The 19,068-nt window shown below is 32.5% G+C and overlaps 1 protein-coding gene across 6 annotated transcripts in view; it reads right to left on the bottom strand.

Annotated features, from left to right (window-relative positions):
* Positions 1–19,068, bottom strand: part of LOC123698270 (rap1 GTPase-activating protein 1) — a 210,460-nt gene that overhangs the window by 15,543 nt on the left and 175,849 nt on the right. For all 6 annotated transcript variants that reach the window (XM_045644860.1, XM_045644857.1, XM_045644861.1 and 3 more), the window contains one exon: positions 4,316–4,502. In XM_045644860.1, coding sequence (XP_045500816.1) covers positions 4,316–4,502 — 187 coding nt within the window. The remainder of the gene's footprint in view (positions 1–4,315; positions 4,503–19,068) is intronic.

Genomic DNA, 19,068 nt, shown 5'->3' with positions numbered 1-19,068 from the left:
GCAATGATCTGAATTATTATGTTAGTGGCGGTAGTGACGTAGGCTATATACAAAAATGAGAAGTCAAGTTTTAATTTTTATTTAAATTCTTTTATTACATAAAGACGTACCTGCCTACTAAAGTTATATATGGACAAAATAATTGTATTCAATTTTTCATTAAATAAATTACATAAAAAAGTTTCAATATTAACTATAATAATTATATTATTTTTTATTTTTCATAATATATGAATACGAATAGCGGTAGTTTTTAGTCGAGAACTCGAGAATACGGGACATTTTATTTTCATCATATCCATCATGGAGTTCACATAAATTAAATCACTAGCGAAAACGACTATGACGTTTTTAAGCTTTATAAAAATAACAAAATAATGTATTATGCTTATTAAAATAATCTAATAATTATCATGAACCTTTAGTGCACTATACAAATAACCACATTCACGATCGAAAAATCCAACATCATTACCCTGAAGATCTTTTAACCATTTTACCGTTTTACCAATAAAAATGGCAAATTCATTTTCAAAATACTGGCAACATACGTTGAAGTTTTGTATTCCTTCATATCTGTAAAATTATTATTCGTATTAAAGAAATAAATCAGCCAAATAATCTACAGAAAACCTGTGAAACGATGTTTTATCTTTTTTTTTGTTTTCGGGAACAAATTTTACAGCGTTTTATTATCACAAGACGGCATTTTTTTTACTAAAATTGCAAACCCTTTTTGACGTATTGCATGACACTATATGCGCTATAGCACTGGTGCAGCGACGTATTTGTTTTTGATTTCGTATTTTCTTTGACAAGGGCGACGGGCGGTTGTCATGCTCCATCTGTACTTTATTTTGTAATCTAAGGACAAAAAGATATAAAATCTACTCATTAATGCAGTTAAAAAGTTTGATTTATGCGCTTCTTCACAAAAAGTCATTCGTTATAATACGGGTGATAATACAAAAGTTTTTATGAATAAAACGACTATCGTGATGTTATATAATTATAGTTTTTGTTTAAAACTTTTGTACTCGGAAGTCACGACAGTATTTTGGTTATTCAAATGAATTCATATATTTTAGTCCATTATGATGTTAACAAATCAAACGTTTTAAATTTATTTACAAACTTTGAAGTTGGGCTGTTGAATGTTCTAATTTTATCGTATTCTATCATGCGACACACAAAGTTTTATTGTGAATCAAATCAATGCTAGTCTTCTTGATTTAACTTGTAGATTTCGGGTTTATTCCTAAAGGGACCTAATCTTCCAGTAATGTTCTAGTCTAGACCAGCATTGTCAGGGCTTTATTTCTTCGTCCTGGAACTATTGTTCGTGGGTTCTTATACCTCCGCTTGGAGAGATAAGTTTTTGTCCGTTGCGAAGGAGCGTAACGCCTTTATGTAAATCACGTGAATATGACTCGTTTTTTTTTGTGATTTCAAATATGTGCAGTTAAAATATTTTAATATGTAGCTCTGATTGAATATTTTATAATAAATAGGTATCATTTTATATGTCTGATAATGAGAGATTAATGATGAAATGATATTTAGAAATATGAAATAATTAGACTGCATCAAATGAAGGACTAATTATTATCATTCGTAGTTTATATCTATTCTAGTCTGGGTAGAAAGTACGATAATTACCAAGGCAAAAGTGTATTACTTTAATAATATTAGCCATACCAATATTAGGTACCTAAGTATACAATTTTTTTTTATGTCTTTCAACATTTCCTTGACAACAAAACAGACATCGTAATTTAGTAGCATTGCATTTAATCACCTGTCCTTAAACTCTTTTACAAAAAAGTTACTACAAATGCTAAATAAACAAGATCTGCGTGTTACAAGTTGTACGGCTTCCCCTAAAGCTACTCGTATGAATCACAAACCAGTGACGTCACACAACACTACCCAAGCAATAAGAGGGTTAGCACTCAATAATTTTGTATTTTATTATGTACATATATTATATTTTGTAATGAAAGACTTGAAACGCCGCCGACACGTATAAAATTAACTTATTTTGAATGAAATATGCTTTTGGAATCCATTATTTCTAAACGTAGGTAAATCAAGTACTTATATTATACACTTATGTACTTGCTAATAAATAAAATTGGGCAATAATTTCTATAAAAAGTACACGTATATCGGTGATTTACCGAGGGTATAAAGGTCTCTAATAAAGCAGTCGGTACCCCACTCAGACCTCGAGCCTATAAATATCATTGCTTATAAACAACGACCGCTTGAAAAACGAATTGATATTTTGCGAAAATGTATTGCCGATTTCACTTAAAATATATTTGTTTTGTTGACTAATAGATCGGGCTTGATCTGAATATTGTATTACTCATTATAACCGATGTATTTTAAAATTTTAAAATAGTTATGTAGGATAGGTGAATGAAAAGAAGAGAACATTGAAGAAGTAATGAAAAACAGGATGGCTTTACTTTTTAGCATATAAGCTTATAGCATATAATTAATTAAGAAACTCCTAGCCGGATATATATCATAAAATAGCATAAAATAAGCCCGCGTTGCTCACAAGTTCTGGCTCACGGGACGTTATAATTGCGCAAACATTTTATACTAAGTTGTCTCGAGGCGTTCTCAGACTGCGCTAAAACATAGCATATTTAGAACTTCTTGAAGCCCGGCTCAACTCAGCCAGAACACAACTCTTGATTTCCCAAGATATCGCGATGCCACCTAATTTAATTAATGCTTTAATCAACTAACTAGTGACGGTGGTTTTTCTTTAAAATCCTTCTTTACATAAAGTTTACTCAAATTTAAATAGGAACTGCTCGGAATAAATTAGATCTTTTGAATGGATTAAGATAAAACGACTTTAGAAATGTTGCATTTTAAATTTGCTTGACAAGCAGCAGCTTGTTAAATGAAAGAATATTTGAGTTTTCATACTTCATTTAAATGTTATTTTGAATGCAAACTTATTCATAAGAACCGTACCTACTCTTAATTACGTTATGAGTTTCTATTGTTTGTACACTGAATACATACAAATGCGTCTTTTGTTTGTTTAAAATTATAAGTGCATATTTTTATATTCATTGAAAATTGACAGAATTTAAATGGGTCAAGTGTATGTAGGTTTTATATACATATAAAAGAAAACAAAACTATTGTGATGCAAAACAAATAAATATACAAAGGGTTTAAATTATCAACAAATAATAAACGAGTGAATATATAACGAAATAATTCATCTATATCAGCCCATCTTAAAGTCAAAAACTTTCTCAAGTTCTTTAACGTTTCCTTAACTTTCTCTCAATAAATGATCTGAAAAACGAAAGTCTTTGTTATTTAAGACTTCAAAGACGTCGAAAGATTAAATAACTTTCATTTGTAGTACATTTTGATGTAACAGTCATAAAATACGTTTGTTCTTCGTGAAATTTGGAACAATAAATATATATAATATTATTTGAAATAAGCGTGTAGATGTACCATAAAATGGCAAATTTATGGGCTATTCTCACTTAGTTAGGAATATTTACTAAAATTTTGCAGCGAATTTCGATTGTATGTATATTTAGAAATGTAGGAATTTAACCAGGCCTTTGTATTTTTTTCGTGATCTATAATTTATCACTCTGTTATATTTTTCTAATAAAAAAACATACTGAAGTTTAAAGTTCGAGTCAGGTAACAAGAGAAACACGAGTCGTCAAATTAATTAACTCAACTCTGTAATTACAGTATGGTTCGATGAGTGCTTTCAACTCAATTTTCTTTCAACAAACAAAATTGTTAACCCTTAGATGTATTTTCATCATATCCAGGCACGATCGCTAAAAGGCGTTCAACTAAGTAAACAGAGTCATTTACCTATGGAAAAATAAACCTTTCAAATTTTCATAACGATAAGTCCAGTATTATAGTTATTTACAGTAACAAATTAAAAAAATAGTCCTAGACCCTAGTAGAAGTTACAAAGAAAGTTTCATAACGCTGACAATAATACAATTATTTGATTCAGGATTCATATACTCATGAAATCGATTTGAAGCGCGGTTTCACCTGCGGATATTCCTATAGCTTACGTGTTATTCTGGTACATAAGAAACATTAAAAATTCGTTTTCGTGCAAAAGAATACCATTCATCCATTCTTAACGTTAACGGGCTGAAGATGGGCATTTTGACGATCTATTTAGTTCTTATTACTGTGGTATAGTGTATATATACTACGCAATACGCATCGACCTGTACCTAACTTCAGCCCGGTCAAAAAGATTGGAGAGTATTGTAGGCAGAACACTCACCAGGTTTAGCCAATATCTCCTGCAGAAGCCGCTGGCTAGCCTGACAGGCGACTTCGCATCTCCTCGTCAGTAAATTCGTGTTAGGTGACGAGGGCGCCCCTTGGCTCGTCACCTGCCCGTCGTATATGTCCTGGGTGACCCCCGTACCGCCCACTGAAGCAGGCCGGCTGTGTACAGGACGTGACACCTGAAATAAAAGTTCTAGTTAATATCGAAAAGTTTAAAAAAGATACTTGTAAATCAATTTGTCTGTGGTTTACATTATTGAAAGGTGCTGCGATAGTTTCTGCTCAATATTTTGCTTGGAATTGGTTAATAATTGTTTCATTATTTATCACTTCCGTCAACATACCTTGTTAATTTGTTTATATTTGTAATATGTATATTTTATCACATTCACGTGCATATGAAATTTATTGGTGCTTAGAGTTTAGTTCTAGGGTTCACATGTTATATTCAAAAATACTTAACGTATCGTACCTATCTGACCTTGTATGGGGACGTGATAACTACCTCGATTCGGTTGTCACCCCATTATTACTGTAATACGTACATCGTACATATAAATAATTGATATTGACCGTTTTCATTTTGGAACTACACAACTACACGTGTATTCATTTAAATAAAATTCCATTCCAATCATCAGCAAAACCAACAATCGGATTAAAATCAAAACACAATAAATTTTTGATGAAGTCCATCAAAACGAATTCCCAATTGACTCGACTAATCCATGCACAATCACATGAATACATTAACCACGGTGTTCGAGATCAAAGTCACTAATTGACTGGTTTGTTGATCCTAAAAATGGAACGAAATATCCCTGATTCCGTCAAAGTTTTGGACAGCGAGGAAGTAGTAAATCTATCGCACGATCCAACTTTATCTACCGTTCTTTTGACTACACCGTGGCATACAACCGTTAGGGAATTTTATGGTCCACCGCCAAAACCGCAAGAAAATTGAATTTTAACAAAATAATTTTGGGAAGCAGGTTACAATAATAAAGCGTGAAATCGATACATTTGATATCGTTAGATACTCAGTAATAAATCGGAGGCGAGGCCATAAACACCATCAAAAGTTTAATATTGGACCGACGGAAGCATTAGTTGAACTGTTGACAGCAATTCGAAACAAGTAGCGTGGAAAATGGTGGAACATTTTCACTTTGATAGAATTAATCGAACGTCACGAAGTTCTCGTGTTTACTTCACTGCCATGCCACGAATATCTCGCAAATCTAAACGTTTTCCACAAACGTTTTAAGAACTCGAAAGTTGTTTATGAAAACCCCCTTTCCATTGCAATTCAATTATAACTTACTGATTATTTTATTTTGTTTTTGGGTTTCAATTTGCAATGTATATTCCACGTGTAAGCATATGAAAATATAAAAAGTTTGGAACAGCTTAAAAATCACACCCATTTATAATTTTTCCTCTTCATCTTTAAACGTTTCCCAAGATAGTATTGGAGCATTAATAAATAGTGATTTGTCGTAAATTAAGCAGATATTTTTAACCGTAAACGTTTAAAACTCATCAGACTATAACTGTCCAGTAGCAATAATATCGTATTAAGAATTCTTTGATCGGAGGAAGTTAGATTTCGTATATTTAGAAATGCTCTGCTCGTCACGCATGATACCGATTCAGCTATATTACAAAATCGCACTATTTTTAGTTAATTGAATACCTTTGAAGTTAAACTCTTTGCATATGGAGAAGAGACTGAAGATTTGTTGTCAATTATAATATAACTTGTATTATGCATTTCTAAATACTTTTTCTTCAATCAGACACCAAATTAAAGTGTTGAAAATATAAATAGGAGGATAATTGCTGTTGATATGTATGGCTAAGTGGATTTATCGAATTATTATCGATGTATTTCGTATTTTTGCAGGAGGCAAGAAAATAAACATTATCATAGATCAGAACAGATCAGAACATAATATGCTAGTTTGTATAATGTAATTTTCCTACATAATATGTTTAAAGTTTAAACTATAAACTATTTTTTTAAGTGGATGCAGTATAAGAACATCATCCTTACATACATACATTCGTTAAGATTTTGTTACATCTACAACTCTTATTACAAATTAAACTTTCCTTAAGGAAAAGTCATTAACTAATTACAAACACGTCTTACACATATAAAATCTCCACGTCCACATGTTCTGTGAACTTATGAACAAACTGTAAGTACGTACTGCAATAGTTTGTGTAGTGAAGGCTATTAATGCTTCTAAGTTATAGTTGCAGTTATTAATGTTCCTTCTAGATTTACACCAATATATAAATACAAACAGTATTGAGTATATAATTGGTTATTTGTGATGCAAATTCTATCACTCTAGAGTTTAGCCAAGATAAAAATTTATTTAGTCAGACGCAACCTTGCATCTGTACCAAAAATTATTCATGGCTTCAGTCTAAAATATGATATATACTAACTTAAACATCTTAATTCATTGTTTTGATTTGATCAAAGCAGTTTTCTTTACATTTATTTTTCTTGCATTTGTTTGAAGTTTGTAATGAAGACCAAATTAATCTTTATTTTTATAATTCTAATGACTTATGTTTCCCTATTATTGAAATAACCCTTCTCAAGTACAGGATATTCTTTTGAACCTTTATTACTTGTGGCTTGTAAGTCTTATAACCAATAACTTTTATTGCAACAACAGTTTAAAACACTTTAAAATTTTAATGCTTTTGAACAAACTTTGCAAACTAAAATTTTCAAAAACTCGAATCGAAGACAGTAGAGGAAAGTCGTACACTGTTAAAATAATCGAGTTTTATGTAACTCAACGACCCCAACCAGTTTGTAATACATATTATAAGAGAAATAAAATTAATTTCATTTCATTAAATATCATGTAATAAATAAACAACGTATGTAATAAGATTAGTAATAATTACATAAATAATAACGCGCCTTCGTTAAGTAATCGGTATTTTACATATCAAATGTCCTTACACGTATGGCTTCTTTTCCGCTTTGAAACAACTAATCTGTGGTTTGTAGACGATTTTAATTTACTAGGATAACATACATTTTGTTACAAAAATAAAATTAACATTGAGTTCAGCATATCGATGGTAGAACACGCATTTGCAATTTTTATGAATTCAATCTAAACATAAATCTTAACAAAAATTATCTTGGTATTTTATAAGAAACAAATCTAATCAGTTTATCGTCATACCATTAAACTATTCCCGATTCTTTAAAAATAATCCTCAAACCAGAATAAAAGCAATTACCAGAGTTCGACTAAAAATATGAACTCCGATTGTATATAGCGTCAAATAACCAACAACAAATGAAATATTGCGGATTGATTTATTCAAAATAAACGAATAAATGGGACACAATTAATTTGTAGGAACGGAAATTAATTGGAGCTATATTGAACGAACACCACTAATAATTCTGTCTTGTCTCATTAATGCTGGCACGACAAATTTTTAGATCAACCGGAGAAATAGGTTCGATTTAATGACAACCGGTTTGGTTACAATTCTACCTATATTTATTTTTAGTGAGGTTAAACGTCTATTTATTTATAGATAAAAAATATTTAAAAATAAAGATCATATAATAAAAAGTTCCGCGTTTTTTATTGTTAGTAGTTCTTATAGTATCATCCGGGAATAGCAATCGGGATATCTTGATTGAAAGAGGTGGTAAACAAAGTATGCTGGGCTTATAATCACCTAAGTATAAGCACAGACTAATAATAATATACTACGTATACAAGTATAAGTTATTTCTATAGTTGCTTATTATAAACGAATGTAGATGAGTATTTGTATTCATGTATAAACCAAATGTAAATATTGCCAAAAATCCTTATAGGGTAGGTATTATTAGGCATCTTATCTTAATTATAATAAAGCTGAAACGTTAGTTTTATGTTTCAAAAAGTATATGGTTAAACTTCAAACAAAAATAGTCTTAAAGGTTAAGAATTATAGTTATATTCGTTCCAGACCATGAAAGTAATACAGCTATGTCCAAATATTTGAACTAACAAAAAATACATGACAAAAATAGCATTAAATCTTTCTTTTAACGCGCTTACGTAGGATTGCTCTACTTTTTCGATGTGTTTTGGTTAATATGAGGATAAATTCAGGTACTTTTTGTTACAAAACTTCTTATTAAAATAGGTAAACTTTAAATTATTTCACTAATAATTTTAGAAATTTCGGTTCTAATTAACCGAACTAAGTTGAGCCTGGTTTTCTAGAAATAATTGAGACAATTCAATGTTTAACATTTAAATATTTCCTTCCTTTCTTAAATATATATGGGCACTTCGTTGTCTATGTTTGAAGCTACAACCAAACTATTACCTTCTAAGAACATAAACAAGCTATAAGCAAAAATGCCGACACTGAAATACTACAAAATATTGGCAGTCGGAGGAGGAAGTGGAAAGGCCGCTCCATGATTGGTTTGTGATGGGAACTAAATTGATTCGATGCAAGCTACGTATATTGCAACATCGGAAACTATATGTGCCGTTCCTTATAATAGAAAACTGTATAGTAATGCTATGCTAGTCGAGAACTATGCTTGCAAGACCATTGTTGAGTTTCTATTCTTTCGGCAAGAAAATTACATACAAAATGTTAGGAGAATTGTAGAATTGTGTTTTGAAATATGTAGCTTACGTTGTTTTGTATTTTGGTGCTTGAAACATGTTTCGTACTCAACGAATTACCGAACCGAGTTTGGTTTAAAATAATGAAAATAAAAAAGGCATTTTTTTTAAATAGATTATTTAGATTAGATACGAATAGATGCTGATTATTTAATATATTTTACAATTTTATATAAAGAAACAAACATCAAAATTTCAAATGTAATAACACGAAAATGATTGCAACTGATACCGTAGTCTATTGAGTTGTTGTTCAGAAAATATTCCCATACTAAAGGTAGGTGACAAAATAATGAAGTAACCAATTTGCTTACGTTATCTATATGGGATAGGTTGGTAGGCCATGGTTATGAATCATAATAAACGGCACGCGCCTATTAAGCTAAACAACTTTATCTATCTTCAAACAAGCGATAAAAGATAAGCTGGCAACACCAAAACCCATTGTATTGTAGCATTAAAGCTTTATATATATTTCTTTCTAATATGAAGTGCTAACAAAGAAGTATATCTCCCCATCAAAGGTATTGTATAAGGCGCATGACAATATTAGCAATCAACTTACTCAGTGCTTTGAATTAAATAATAGTCTTTGTATTCCTATATCTGCAATTTTTTTTTTTATGCAATAGGAGGCAACAGAGCAGACGCGTCACCTGGTGGTAAGTGCTCCACGTCGCCCATATTATGTACCCACAGTGCCAGAGACATTGTGAGTATGTTGCCGGCCTTTCAGGTAGGAATATGCTCTTTTCTTGAAGGTCCCCAGTTCATAGCCGTTTGGAAAAGCCGCATGAGGGAGTTTGTTCCAGATGTCTGTAGTGCGCGGGAAGAAAGACCTTTAGATATTAAATAATAAGCAATACGAAGTAATTGAAATTCAATATGCATTCAAAAACCTATAAAACACAAATACATAATGTTCATTGCATTTTAACGGTGATGCAAGACGCTATGAAAATATTACGAATATCCATAAATATCAGCTCCAAATTATAAGCTATCAAAACGCAACTGCAATCTTTATTATAAACACATAAGATAATGCGTTGTTTACAAGAACGATCTATTATCTGCGTAGCCTAAAAGGGTCAACATATGTAAACATAGAATTTATAAACAGAAACCGGTTTTAATGCATGTCCCATTGTTCGTAGGATACAATATTACGTACTCACATTTACCGAGATAAAGGTGTTCAAGTATTATTTTAACAGAACGGCAGTTGTTCCGAAGGGAGTGAACCCTTGTAAATGGAATTATTATGTCTGCTAATAAAGATAACAAACAGCTAAAAGATTTGAGATTGGCGGGGAAATATTGTTCGCACTTTAGATTGTGCGTTGTGAAAATTTTAAGCTCTAGTAGAGCATACGACAATTCTGTACAACAACTAATTACAGTAGATTATTTGCACTTTTCACATGAACTATGCAGCGGCCTATCTATAAAACTCAAATCAAAATACTTCATTTAAAACACTTTGCCTACATCTAAAATGCATCGATTCTGGCGGTTGTAAAAGAAACTAACGTTGAGCACGTGAATGCAACCAGGTCCAAGCAAGTAGTCATTGACACAATTTCAGTGCAAAAAATTCTAGCAAGTTAACATTAAAGCTGGTAAGAGCGAGGAAAACTCAGACTCGCAGTAATCGCGTTTTTCGAAGCGTTTAATGAGCGCTGCGAATTCAAATCAGTTTGAGGTTTTTTATTCAACGTTTGTATCAAAGGGATATCTTTAAATTGGAGTTACAAAACAATCTGAGACCGCTAGTTATCATGTTTACGGGTTATACATTGCATTTATAAAAATGTTAGCCTTGATTTAACTACGAGTTATTGGTAAATCATGGGAGTGCTGAAGGTAAGAGAACCGGAGTAATGTATGTAAAATTGATCTTCCCTGTATCTGCGCTTTGTCTAAAACTTAACAAATTATATGCTTCAATATATTTTGAGAACCATTCTATGTACTAATCAATATCTGTTGCGTAGTTTTAAAGATATTTGCATACATACAAACAAAGAGACAGTCAGCGGGAAGTGACTTTGTTTTATACTATGCAGTGAAGAGCATTTTATGGAAGCGAATACGTGAAAGTAATAAATAGTAAATAGGTACGTACATGTACAGCAAGTACAAGCATTCGAGACTGCAATATCCAAGGTGTATTATTAAACAAATCTCATTGTTTACAAACAGCGCTAATAAGCGGCTACGCTAGAATATAAACCATTGTATTCGTCGGTCACATGCAAGATATATTCTCTATTCTATTTTGAACGGCATCAGCGGGCCCCTCCTATTTCTGATGCTATCTGACTTAATTGTAAAGGAAGCGGTGAAGATAAGATACTATTTTAATATGCTCGCTTTAACACATTTACTAAAATGAACCGTTAAAATGAAATTCCCCGCGGAGTTGGAAATTTGTCATAGCCGGACTAAAAAGTAAAACGTTGAAAGCACCGCTTGACCCCACTGTGAAGTGAAGAAAAGTGAAGTAATTCTAAGTTATACTTTAGCTTCCCTTGTGAGATATTTACCTCTAAAACGAATGTAATGAACGCATAAACGTATCAACTATTTCAATCAAACTTTAGCAATTTTAATTAACACGTCTCTTGGTATTCCAAATCATAAATGTCAGTTTCGTGAGACAGGAAAATATGACTTAACATTACGCGTATTATAAATATTTTGCAAGACGCATTACAGTCGACATTAAATACATTTGAATACATTCATAACAAAGAGCATACGCGTATTTGATATTAAACCGTCAGCACTAAAGCTTTATATTTATTTTGTTACCGAAATACGGTAGCTGCAAACGTATGAATTCCAGACGCATTTAGCTTACGTAGATACGAAATCTCATAAGACTATCCTAACATTGATCCTCTTGTTTTGACACACGTGACGCAAACCCATACATTACTTGTATACAGCGAGCAGAACTTTAAGTCTACTAACCTCGTTAATTAAAGTGTAGATTGGTTTTTATTTTAATGAGAGGCAAATCGTCAGTACGTATGAACACGCGAGACCCAAGCTATCATTAAAGCACACGTTGGTAATGAACCACTCCGAGATACGAGCTCGGTGGCTCTGGATTTATTCAAAAAGCTCATAATTGTGAATAGGAGTATACCACAAAGCGACTGCGGAGATTGCATCATTGTGCTCCACAAAAATGCACCAATGTTTATTTTGCATGCAACCACAGTGAATTCGACTGCTGGCTAAGACTATCATTGCTAACGATCAATTTCGATTAGCAATGCAGGTTCGCAAACTACATGCATTGGAAGAATGGGGATGGATTACTAATCTTCTTATTTAAACTTTTAGGATTAGTAGGTACTTATGCTTTGAATAGATATTTGTGTAAGTTTCTAAGTGTGAATAACAAATTCTTATAACTACGAAGCAAGAAACAGGTAAAGGCTAAAGCCTAACGTTCAATAATAGCCGTCTTTGGCTATGTTTGACATGCATCAATTAAGTACAAATCCAACTAGCAGTGAAAGTCATTCATACAATGTCCCATATTCTACTTCCAAGGTTAACCGAAGAAAGTGGAAGTTGTGTATCGTGTTAACTATTAACATAAACAAGTGTATACCTACAGTGCCGGATTGTCCACGACGGATACCGTTATATGACCGAGATGTTTCGGCAAAGAATACACTATGTTTAAAATATCTTTGCAAATGTGTTAATTTAACGCAGTATTGTAAATTCTGAGTTTTGATATTTGATCCATCAGATGTTTATTTAACATCACATATTATTGAAGGTCTTTAATAGAATGTCCTCTACGTTTTTGTTATGATAATGTCGCCATATAAGCAAACACGACGGTTATTTACAAAGAAAATATCACAGTAGCTGCAACATAGTAAGTATACATCTACACTAATATTATAAAGAGGAAAACTTTGTTTGATTGTAATGAATAGGCTCATAAACTACTGGACCGATTTTAAAAATTCTTTCACCATTCGAAAGCTACATTTTCCACGAGTAACATAGGCTAGGTTTTATCCCGGAAATCCCACGGGAACGGGAACTATGCGGGTTTTTCTTTGAAAACGCGGGCGAAGCCGCAGGCGGAAAGCTAGTCTAACATAAACTTATACTGTATCGTAATAACAGTGAAGGCGGTATTTAGCACTTTCATTTACACCAATAATGACAGCCATAATAAATAGTAATGACGTTTTGTAAGTGTGGTGCAATACACAATAACTATAGTAATTCGACATGCATATTATTGTGAACGGTAAAAATATATAGTAATGGTGTTGTAGATACATTTCTTATGTGTTTCTGTCACGTGATATGTATGTAATAACGTAAAATAGTATATCGAAAGTACTGATTTAGTACCTATATATTGGTATGTTCAATGTATGATTTCCCAACAATTGGAAATGCAAAAGGGAATAGGTACTTTACTTTGTTTTTACCTCAAACGCTTTTTTCATCTATCCTAATTTTATCGCATTTTCTTCGTAATTCCAGGCTTTATTTACGTATGTAAAAACGATTTTTCACACTACTTACGTTTTGGCCTTTAATAACCTTGATGTATTCGAACACAAAAAATCGAATGTTAGCTTAAAAAGCGCTGTAAAACAAAACGTTCATAACAATCGTGTAAGTCAAAGCTAGATAGCAGTACAATAGAAAGCAGAAGCGAGGATATATGCACCACTATGTACATACTACAAGCAATGCCTAGACGTGACTGCATGTGCTATTGTTGTCAAATTAACAACTGCACGTGATTGTTCGTTGTAATTACGAGATTAGGAGATTCCCGAGCGGCTAAGAATGTACATTATATACATGTGTACATTTGTATGGTAGATAATTAATAGATATGACAGATATAGACCAACATACAACAGTGGTGATTTGTTCAAGAAGATAATTTTAGAAATTTAACACTTTTTCTATAAACGAAACTGTCAGTTTTCTTGGTACTAAACAGTCACAGTTACTACGACTTAATGAGGCTCTAGACACCTTTATAAACGTGAAAACACAAAATTATGTTTATTATTAAAATCCAAGTGTGTCTATAAAAGAATTATTAATATTTAATTTAAGCCATGACCGCAAAACTTAGTCAAGATTAGCATAATTAAATAAAAAACCGTAATTAATACACAAAAATGTCAATTTTAAAATATGAGCACGTAAAAACATTAACCTTCTTCCAATAACACATCTTATTGACACCTTTGTCATTGATGTTATAAAAGCGATGAAGCAATAGGGGCAATAGACCTTCGTAGATTTTTCTAGAACTACGTATAAGACGATCACGCAAACTAAACGTAATTATTATAGGCAAATATAAATAATTCTTCCTAGACAATAGATGTAATTTTGAGGTCAATAAAACCCGAATCCCACGCAATCTCTGGGGCAAAGAATAATAAATAATGCAGACTTTCCATGTCAAGATGTATAAATATTATAAGACAATGGTAATTTGTTTGTTCCTAATAATGTTTGGATTTGTAATTGATATAGTCATGCAATACCTTATATTTTTTGCACTGACCTCTAACTCAATAAAATTATTTTGTTCCGGACACAGAAACTGTAAAAAATAAATACTAGACTAGTGTATGAGTGTGTATTATATACACATCAACACCGTCTAGGGATATTATGTTTAAAGTTTTTAATTTCAAAAAATACTGGCTAGTTTTAAAATATTTTAAGAAAGCTTATTTTATAAATCTTTTTAAATAATTCTAAATTTGAATTTAAGAAATTAAAGAAAAAACAAAAGATTTGCGCGGCATAACTAGAGAGAAGGTCGAAGGTGCACTTTACCTACCATTAGTTTTCGGTTCTTTTTTGTCATTTATTGGTGTTTTACAACAAGTTAGCGATTAATTTCGAAATTTTGACACTGTACGCATCATGCAGCGGCGCCATTTAACAAGAGAGGAAATGTTAAGGGCAGTAGGCATGCTCCAAGCTGGGGCTACTCAACGGAGTGTTGCTGAGGAGATTGGAACAAAACAGAACGTTATCTCGAGATTATGGTCACGTTATCGTGCTACTGGAGAAGTGGCTGAAAGACACTCAGGTGGGAAGCGCATAACCACCCGACGACAAGACAGATTTTTGCAAGTTGCTGCAAGAAGGCAACCAAATGTTACGGCCATGCAGTTGGTTCAAAGGCTCCAGTCAGAGCACCAGTTGCTTGTGAGTGACCAAACTGTGAGGAGGAGACTGCATGAAGCTAATCTTCATGCTCGCAGACCGCTTCGTACTCCAGCACTACGCCGAGGAAATCGTGGACGAATATTGCAGTGGGCTCGTGAACATTTGCTTTGGGAAGATAACCAGTGGTCTGTAGTGCTGTTTACTGATGAGTCTCGATTCGGTTTCCATCCCGATTCACGAAGAGTACGCGTATGGCGAGTTCCTGGTCGTGAGAGTCGACTACTACACCATCAGGAAGTCCACCCTTACCACGGTGGAACAATTATGGTTTGGGCCGGAATTCGTGTTGGTGGACGAACAGACCTCGTTTGGATCAGAAATACCATGACGGCTGAAAAATACCGTGACCAGGTGCTAGGACCAATAGTCAACCCCCATCGGTTACAAATGGGCCAATAATTTACGCTCATGCACGACAACGCCCGTTCGCACACAGCGCGAGTGGTAACCAGGTGGCTGCAGGAGCACGACATATCCGTCTTAGACTGGCCCGCGCAATCACCTGACCTAAACCCTATAGAGCACGCGTGGGACATGCTCCAAAGAAGGGCTTTGAGGAATTTTCCTGAAAACATTGTGACTGAGGAGCAACTTTTTTTACATCTTAGCAGGACCTGGGACAATATCCCACAGCTTGACTTTGATAACTTGATTCAAAGCATGAAAAACCGTTGCAGGACGGTTGTTAACGTCATGGGTGGTTTCACTGATTATTGATTTTCTGAATGATTGCAAAAACTGGCATAATTTTCTTTTATTTTTAACTTTTTTCTCAAAAAACACATACGTCGTTAGTTTTGCCATTACTTCACCTTTTGTCTTTTTATAAATAAAATTTTATTTTCGCAAAAAAACTGTTTTTGTTTTATTCTAAGCTATAGCCTAATAAATAGGCTTTATAAAAAATATTAAGTTGCATTCTATTTATAACAAATTTTTAGTTAATTGAAAAAAATTCGTAATATCCCTAGACGGTGTTGATGTGTGTATGTATTTCACGGTTGTTTAAAAATGTGCGTGTGCCACATAAGTTAATAAATATACTTTCAAGGTTTGGATGTAACAATCACAATAATTGGATTATTCTTAATCTATATATTGATATATTTTAGGTAATATATTTCATTTACTTTTATTAAATTACACCATATTAAATAAGAGACCTAGACAAAAAAAAACTCAATAAAATTGAGCCTTCGGTACACACAATAGGTTCAATCGAGCAAAAGTTCATTACACTGCTTTATTAGTTTGATCTACTGAACGCAAATATAAATAACAAATTGCATCTGTATTTAAACAGAAATGAGTTTTAGTTAGGCTTAGTATATTGTGTTTGATTAGTGTTCAATGAATAAAAATATATTAATATCTTCACAAAAGCGTACCATCATTGTTCATTTTAACTTATATGTTCAAACTAATCTTAGGATATTTTATTGAAAAGAAAACTATTGTAAAATAAAAGTATAGTATTAACTAATAATTTTATGTTGCATCTCAAACATAAATCATACAAGTACTTCTTTAAGAGCTATAATTATTAAAATAGAGTACTGCTCTCAATAATTGAATAATGAATAACTACAATAAACTACGATACATAATTTACAAGTGGTGTTTACATTGAAACATAATATAACGTTGCGCACTCATAAACACAAACATATTATTTACAGGTACAAAGCCGCAAGTGTCCAAGGCGATTCGAAGTAAATTTGATATTTAACCGCATACAGGGTACATTTACAATGTGACAGTTCCCTTAGTGCCATGGAGACAAAATAAAAGAACTAAAGACCAAGAAAGCTTTTGTTTTAAAGAGTTATATGAATAATAGATCGAATTTTTGTTTTATTTAGCTATAGCGAAGTTATATAGATAGATCCTACTCGAAGGACCAGTGGGAAAAAAAGTTTTATATCAATAGCCTTTATAGTGACATCATGAATTCAAAAGGTTATAACTATTTTGTATGACTTCACTTGGTTCGTATTGGTTGATATGGGTTTCATCTACCTGACAATGTCAATATCACTCATCCGAATTTTCAGGACTTTTGATGTTTCCAAAACGGCTTTCTATTGAAGTAGTGATTTCTATTACACATATTTTTTATCAGTTATTGAACCGTTATGAAATTCGTCAAAATTTAACAGAGCTGTATACTAGAGCTCTATTTAAACATATAACTTGTCATTGTAATGGTTTCATCAGGAATTTCATCCTGAAGCACACTACATACCTACCATCGCACGTAGAGCGTTAACTACGTTGTTAAGGCCTTAATTTCAAAATTGTACAAATATAATATTATATTAAAATAAAGTCTGAAAACTCGTTATCACGCCATCCTAACTGAACTAGCCTACGTTGCAGAACGGAAGTTATTAGCCAGGTCGATGACCCCGCCCGCCTTGGAGCGATGCGCCTAAACAACGATGGTTATGTACTTTACAACTTTTACAGCTTAATTTATCGTCATTACTATCAAATGTTTATATTTTACGCCCCAATGAAATTTTATAAGGCTATTCGATTTTCCCGGAATCATATGTATTCAGGAAGTTACCACATTGTAGGCTCGGCAAAATTTAAGGTAAATTATATTTATATGAGGAAAAACAATCAACAAATAATACTTCATTACATAATGATACGGACGTAACAAATCCATATTCTATTGTTCAATGGTAGTCTGATTTTAGTTTTAAACATGTATATTATACTTGCTTATAATAATTATATTATGTTCTGTGAAATTAATGCCATAATGTTAAAACTAAAGGCATAATATAGGGTGCTCCAAATTCAACGCTCAGGCTTCAACGGAGACGCGCACAGCCGAGGCCAACGCACTAATTGACGACGTTATCAAGTGCTTCTAGCAACTTCGAGCGAATTCTAGTTCTATAAAGTTTTATAATAATATTACGCCGTACTAAGGCCAAGTAACCGTGCCTTGACTGGATTGTTAGCTTTCCAACCTACTAATATTACTAAACTTTAATATTGCATCGTGAAGTTCAAAATTAGGAATAAGGCAAAACTAGATGTTAAAACAAAATGAAAGTTATGTAAACGCTCTTCAAATAACTGTGGAATCCTAAATCCTAATTAAATAACGTTAAAGTTAACAAGCATTTTTTAATCATTTCTGAAGTCACTTATGCAAAATAAACAGAGCACAAATAAATTTTATGTTAATCTGGATTAACATAATTATTAAAAAAAATTATACCGGAACAGTTGCTGTTAGCATTACAGTTAGATATAAAAAGTTGTTAAATAAAAACTATTAAAACTAAGAAAAAATTGTATAAAAATAAACCAGAGCATTCTAACTTTCAAGATTATTGTTTGAACTACAAAATACAAATAGAACCTCTTTGCTGCCTGTAGTTTGCCTACTCTGCTAATTACTAAGCTCAGAGCTATCAAATGATTATTATTAAAATAGAAACACTATAACAATGGGGTAAGGAAACCATTTTATGGTTCACTGTGGGAACAAAGAGAGACCTTTAGTTTGAAGACGTTGTTCAAAGGTCACCTGCTATTCTTTTAGCTAACTGAATACACTTGGAAAGTGTGACCTTTTATATTTCGTACAATGGAAAATGATACTATGTATAATACATTTAATGACTTTTTGATTGCCTTAATTGCGTCCAGGCAGAATACTAAATAAGTAAATTAAACAATTAGATGATACTTAGATTTTCGAATTGTTCGAAAGAAGAAAGTTATCTAACCTAACCTAATCTGTAATTCAGTAGAATTACGAAGCAAATTGAAA

This window comes from Colias croceus, chromosome 15 (genome assembly GCF_905220415.1).
Source record: "Colias croceus chromosome 15, ilColCroc2.1".
NCBI classification, from domain to species: Eukaryota; Metazoa; Arthropoda; class Insecta; order Lepidoptera; family Pieridae; genus Colias; species Colias croceus.
This window is presented reverse-complemented; position numbering and strand designations above follow the sequence as displayed.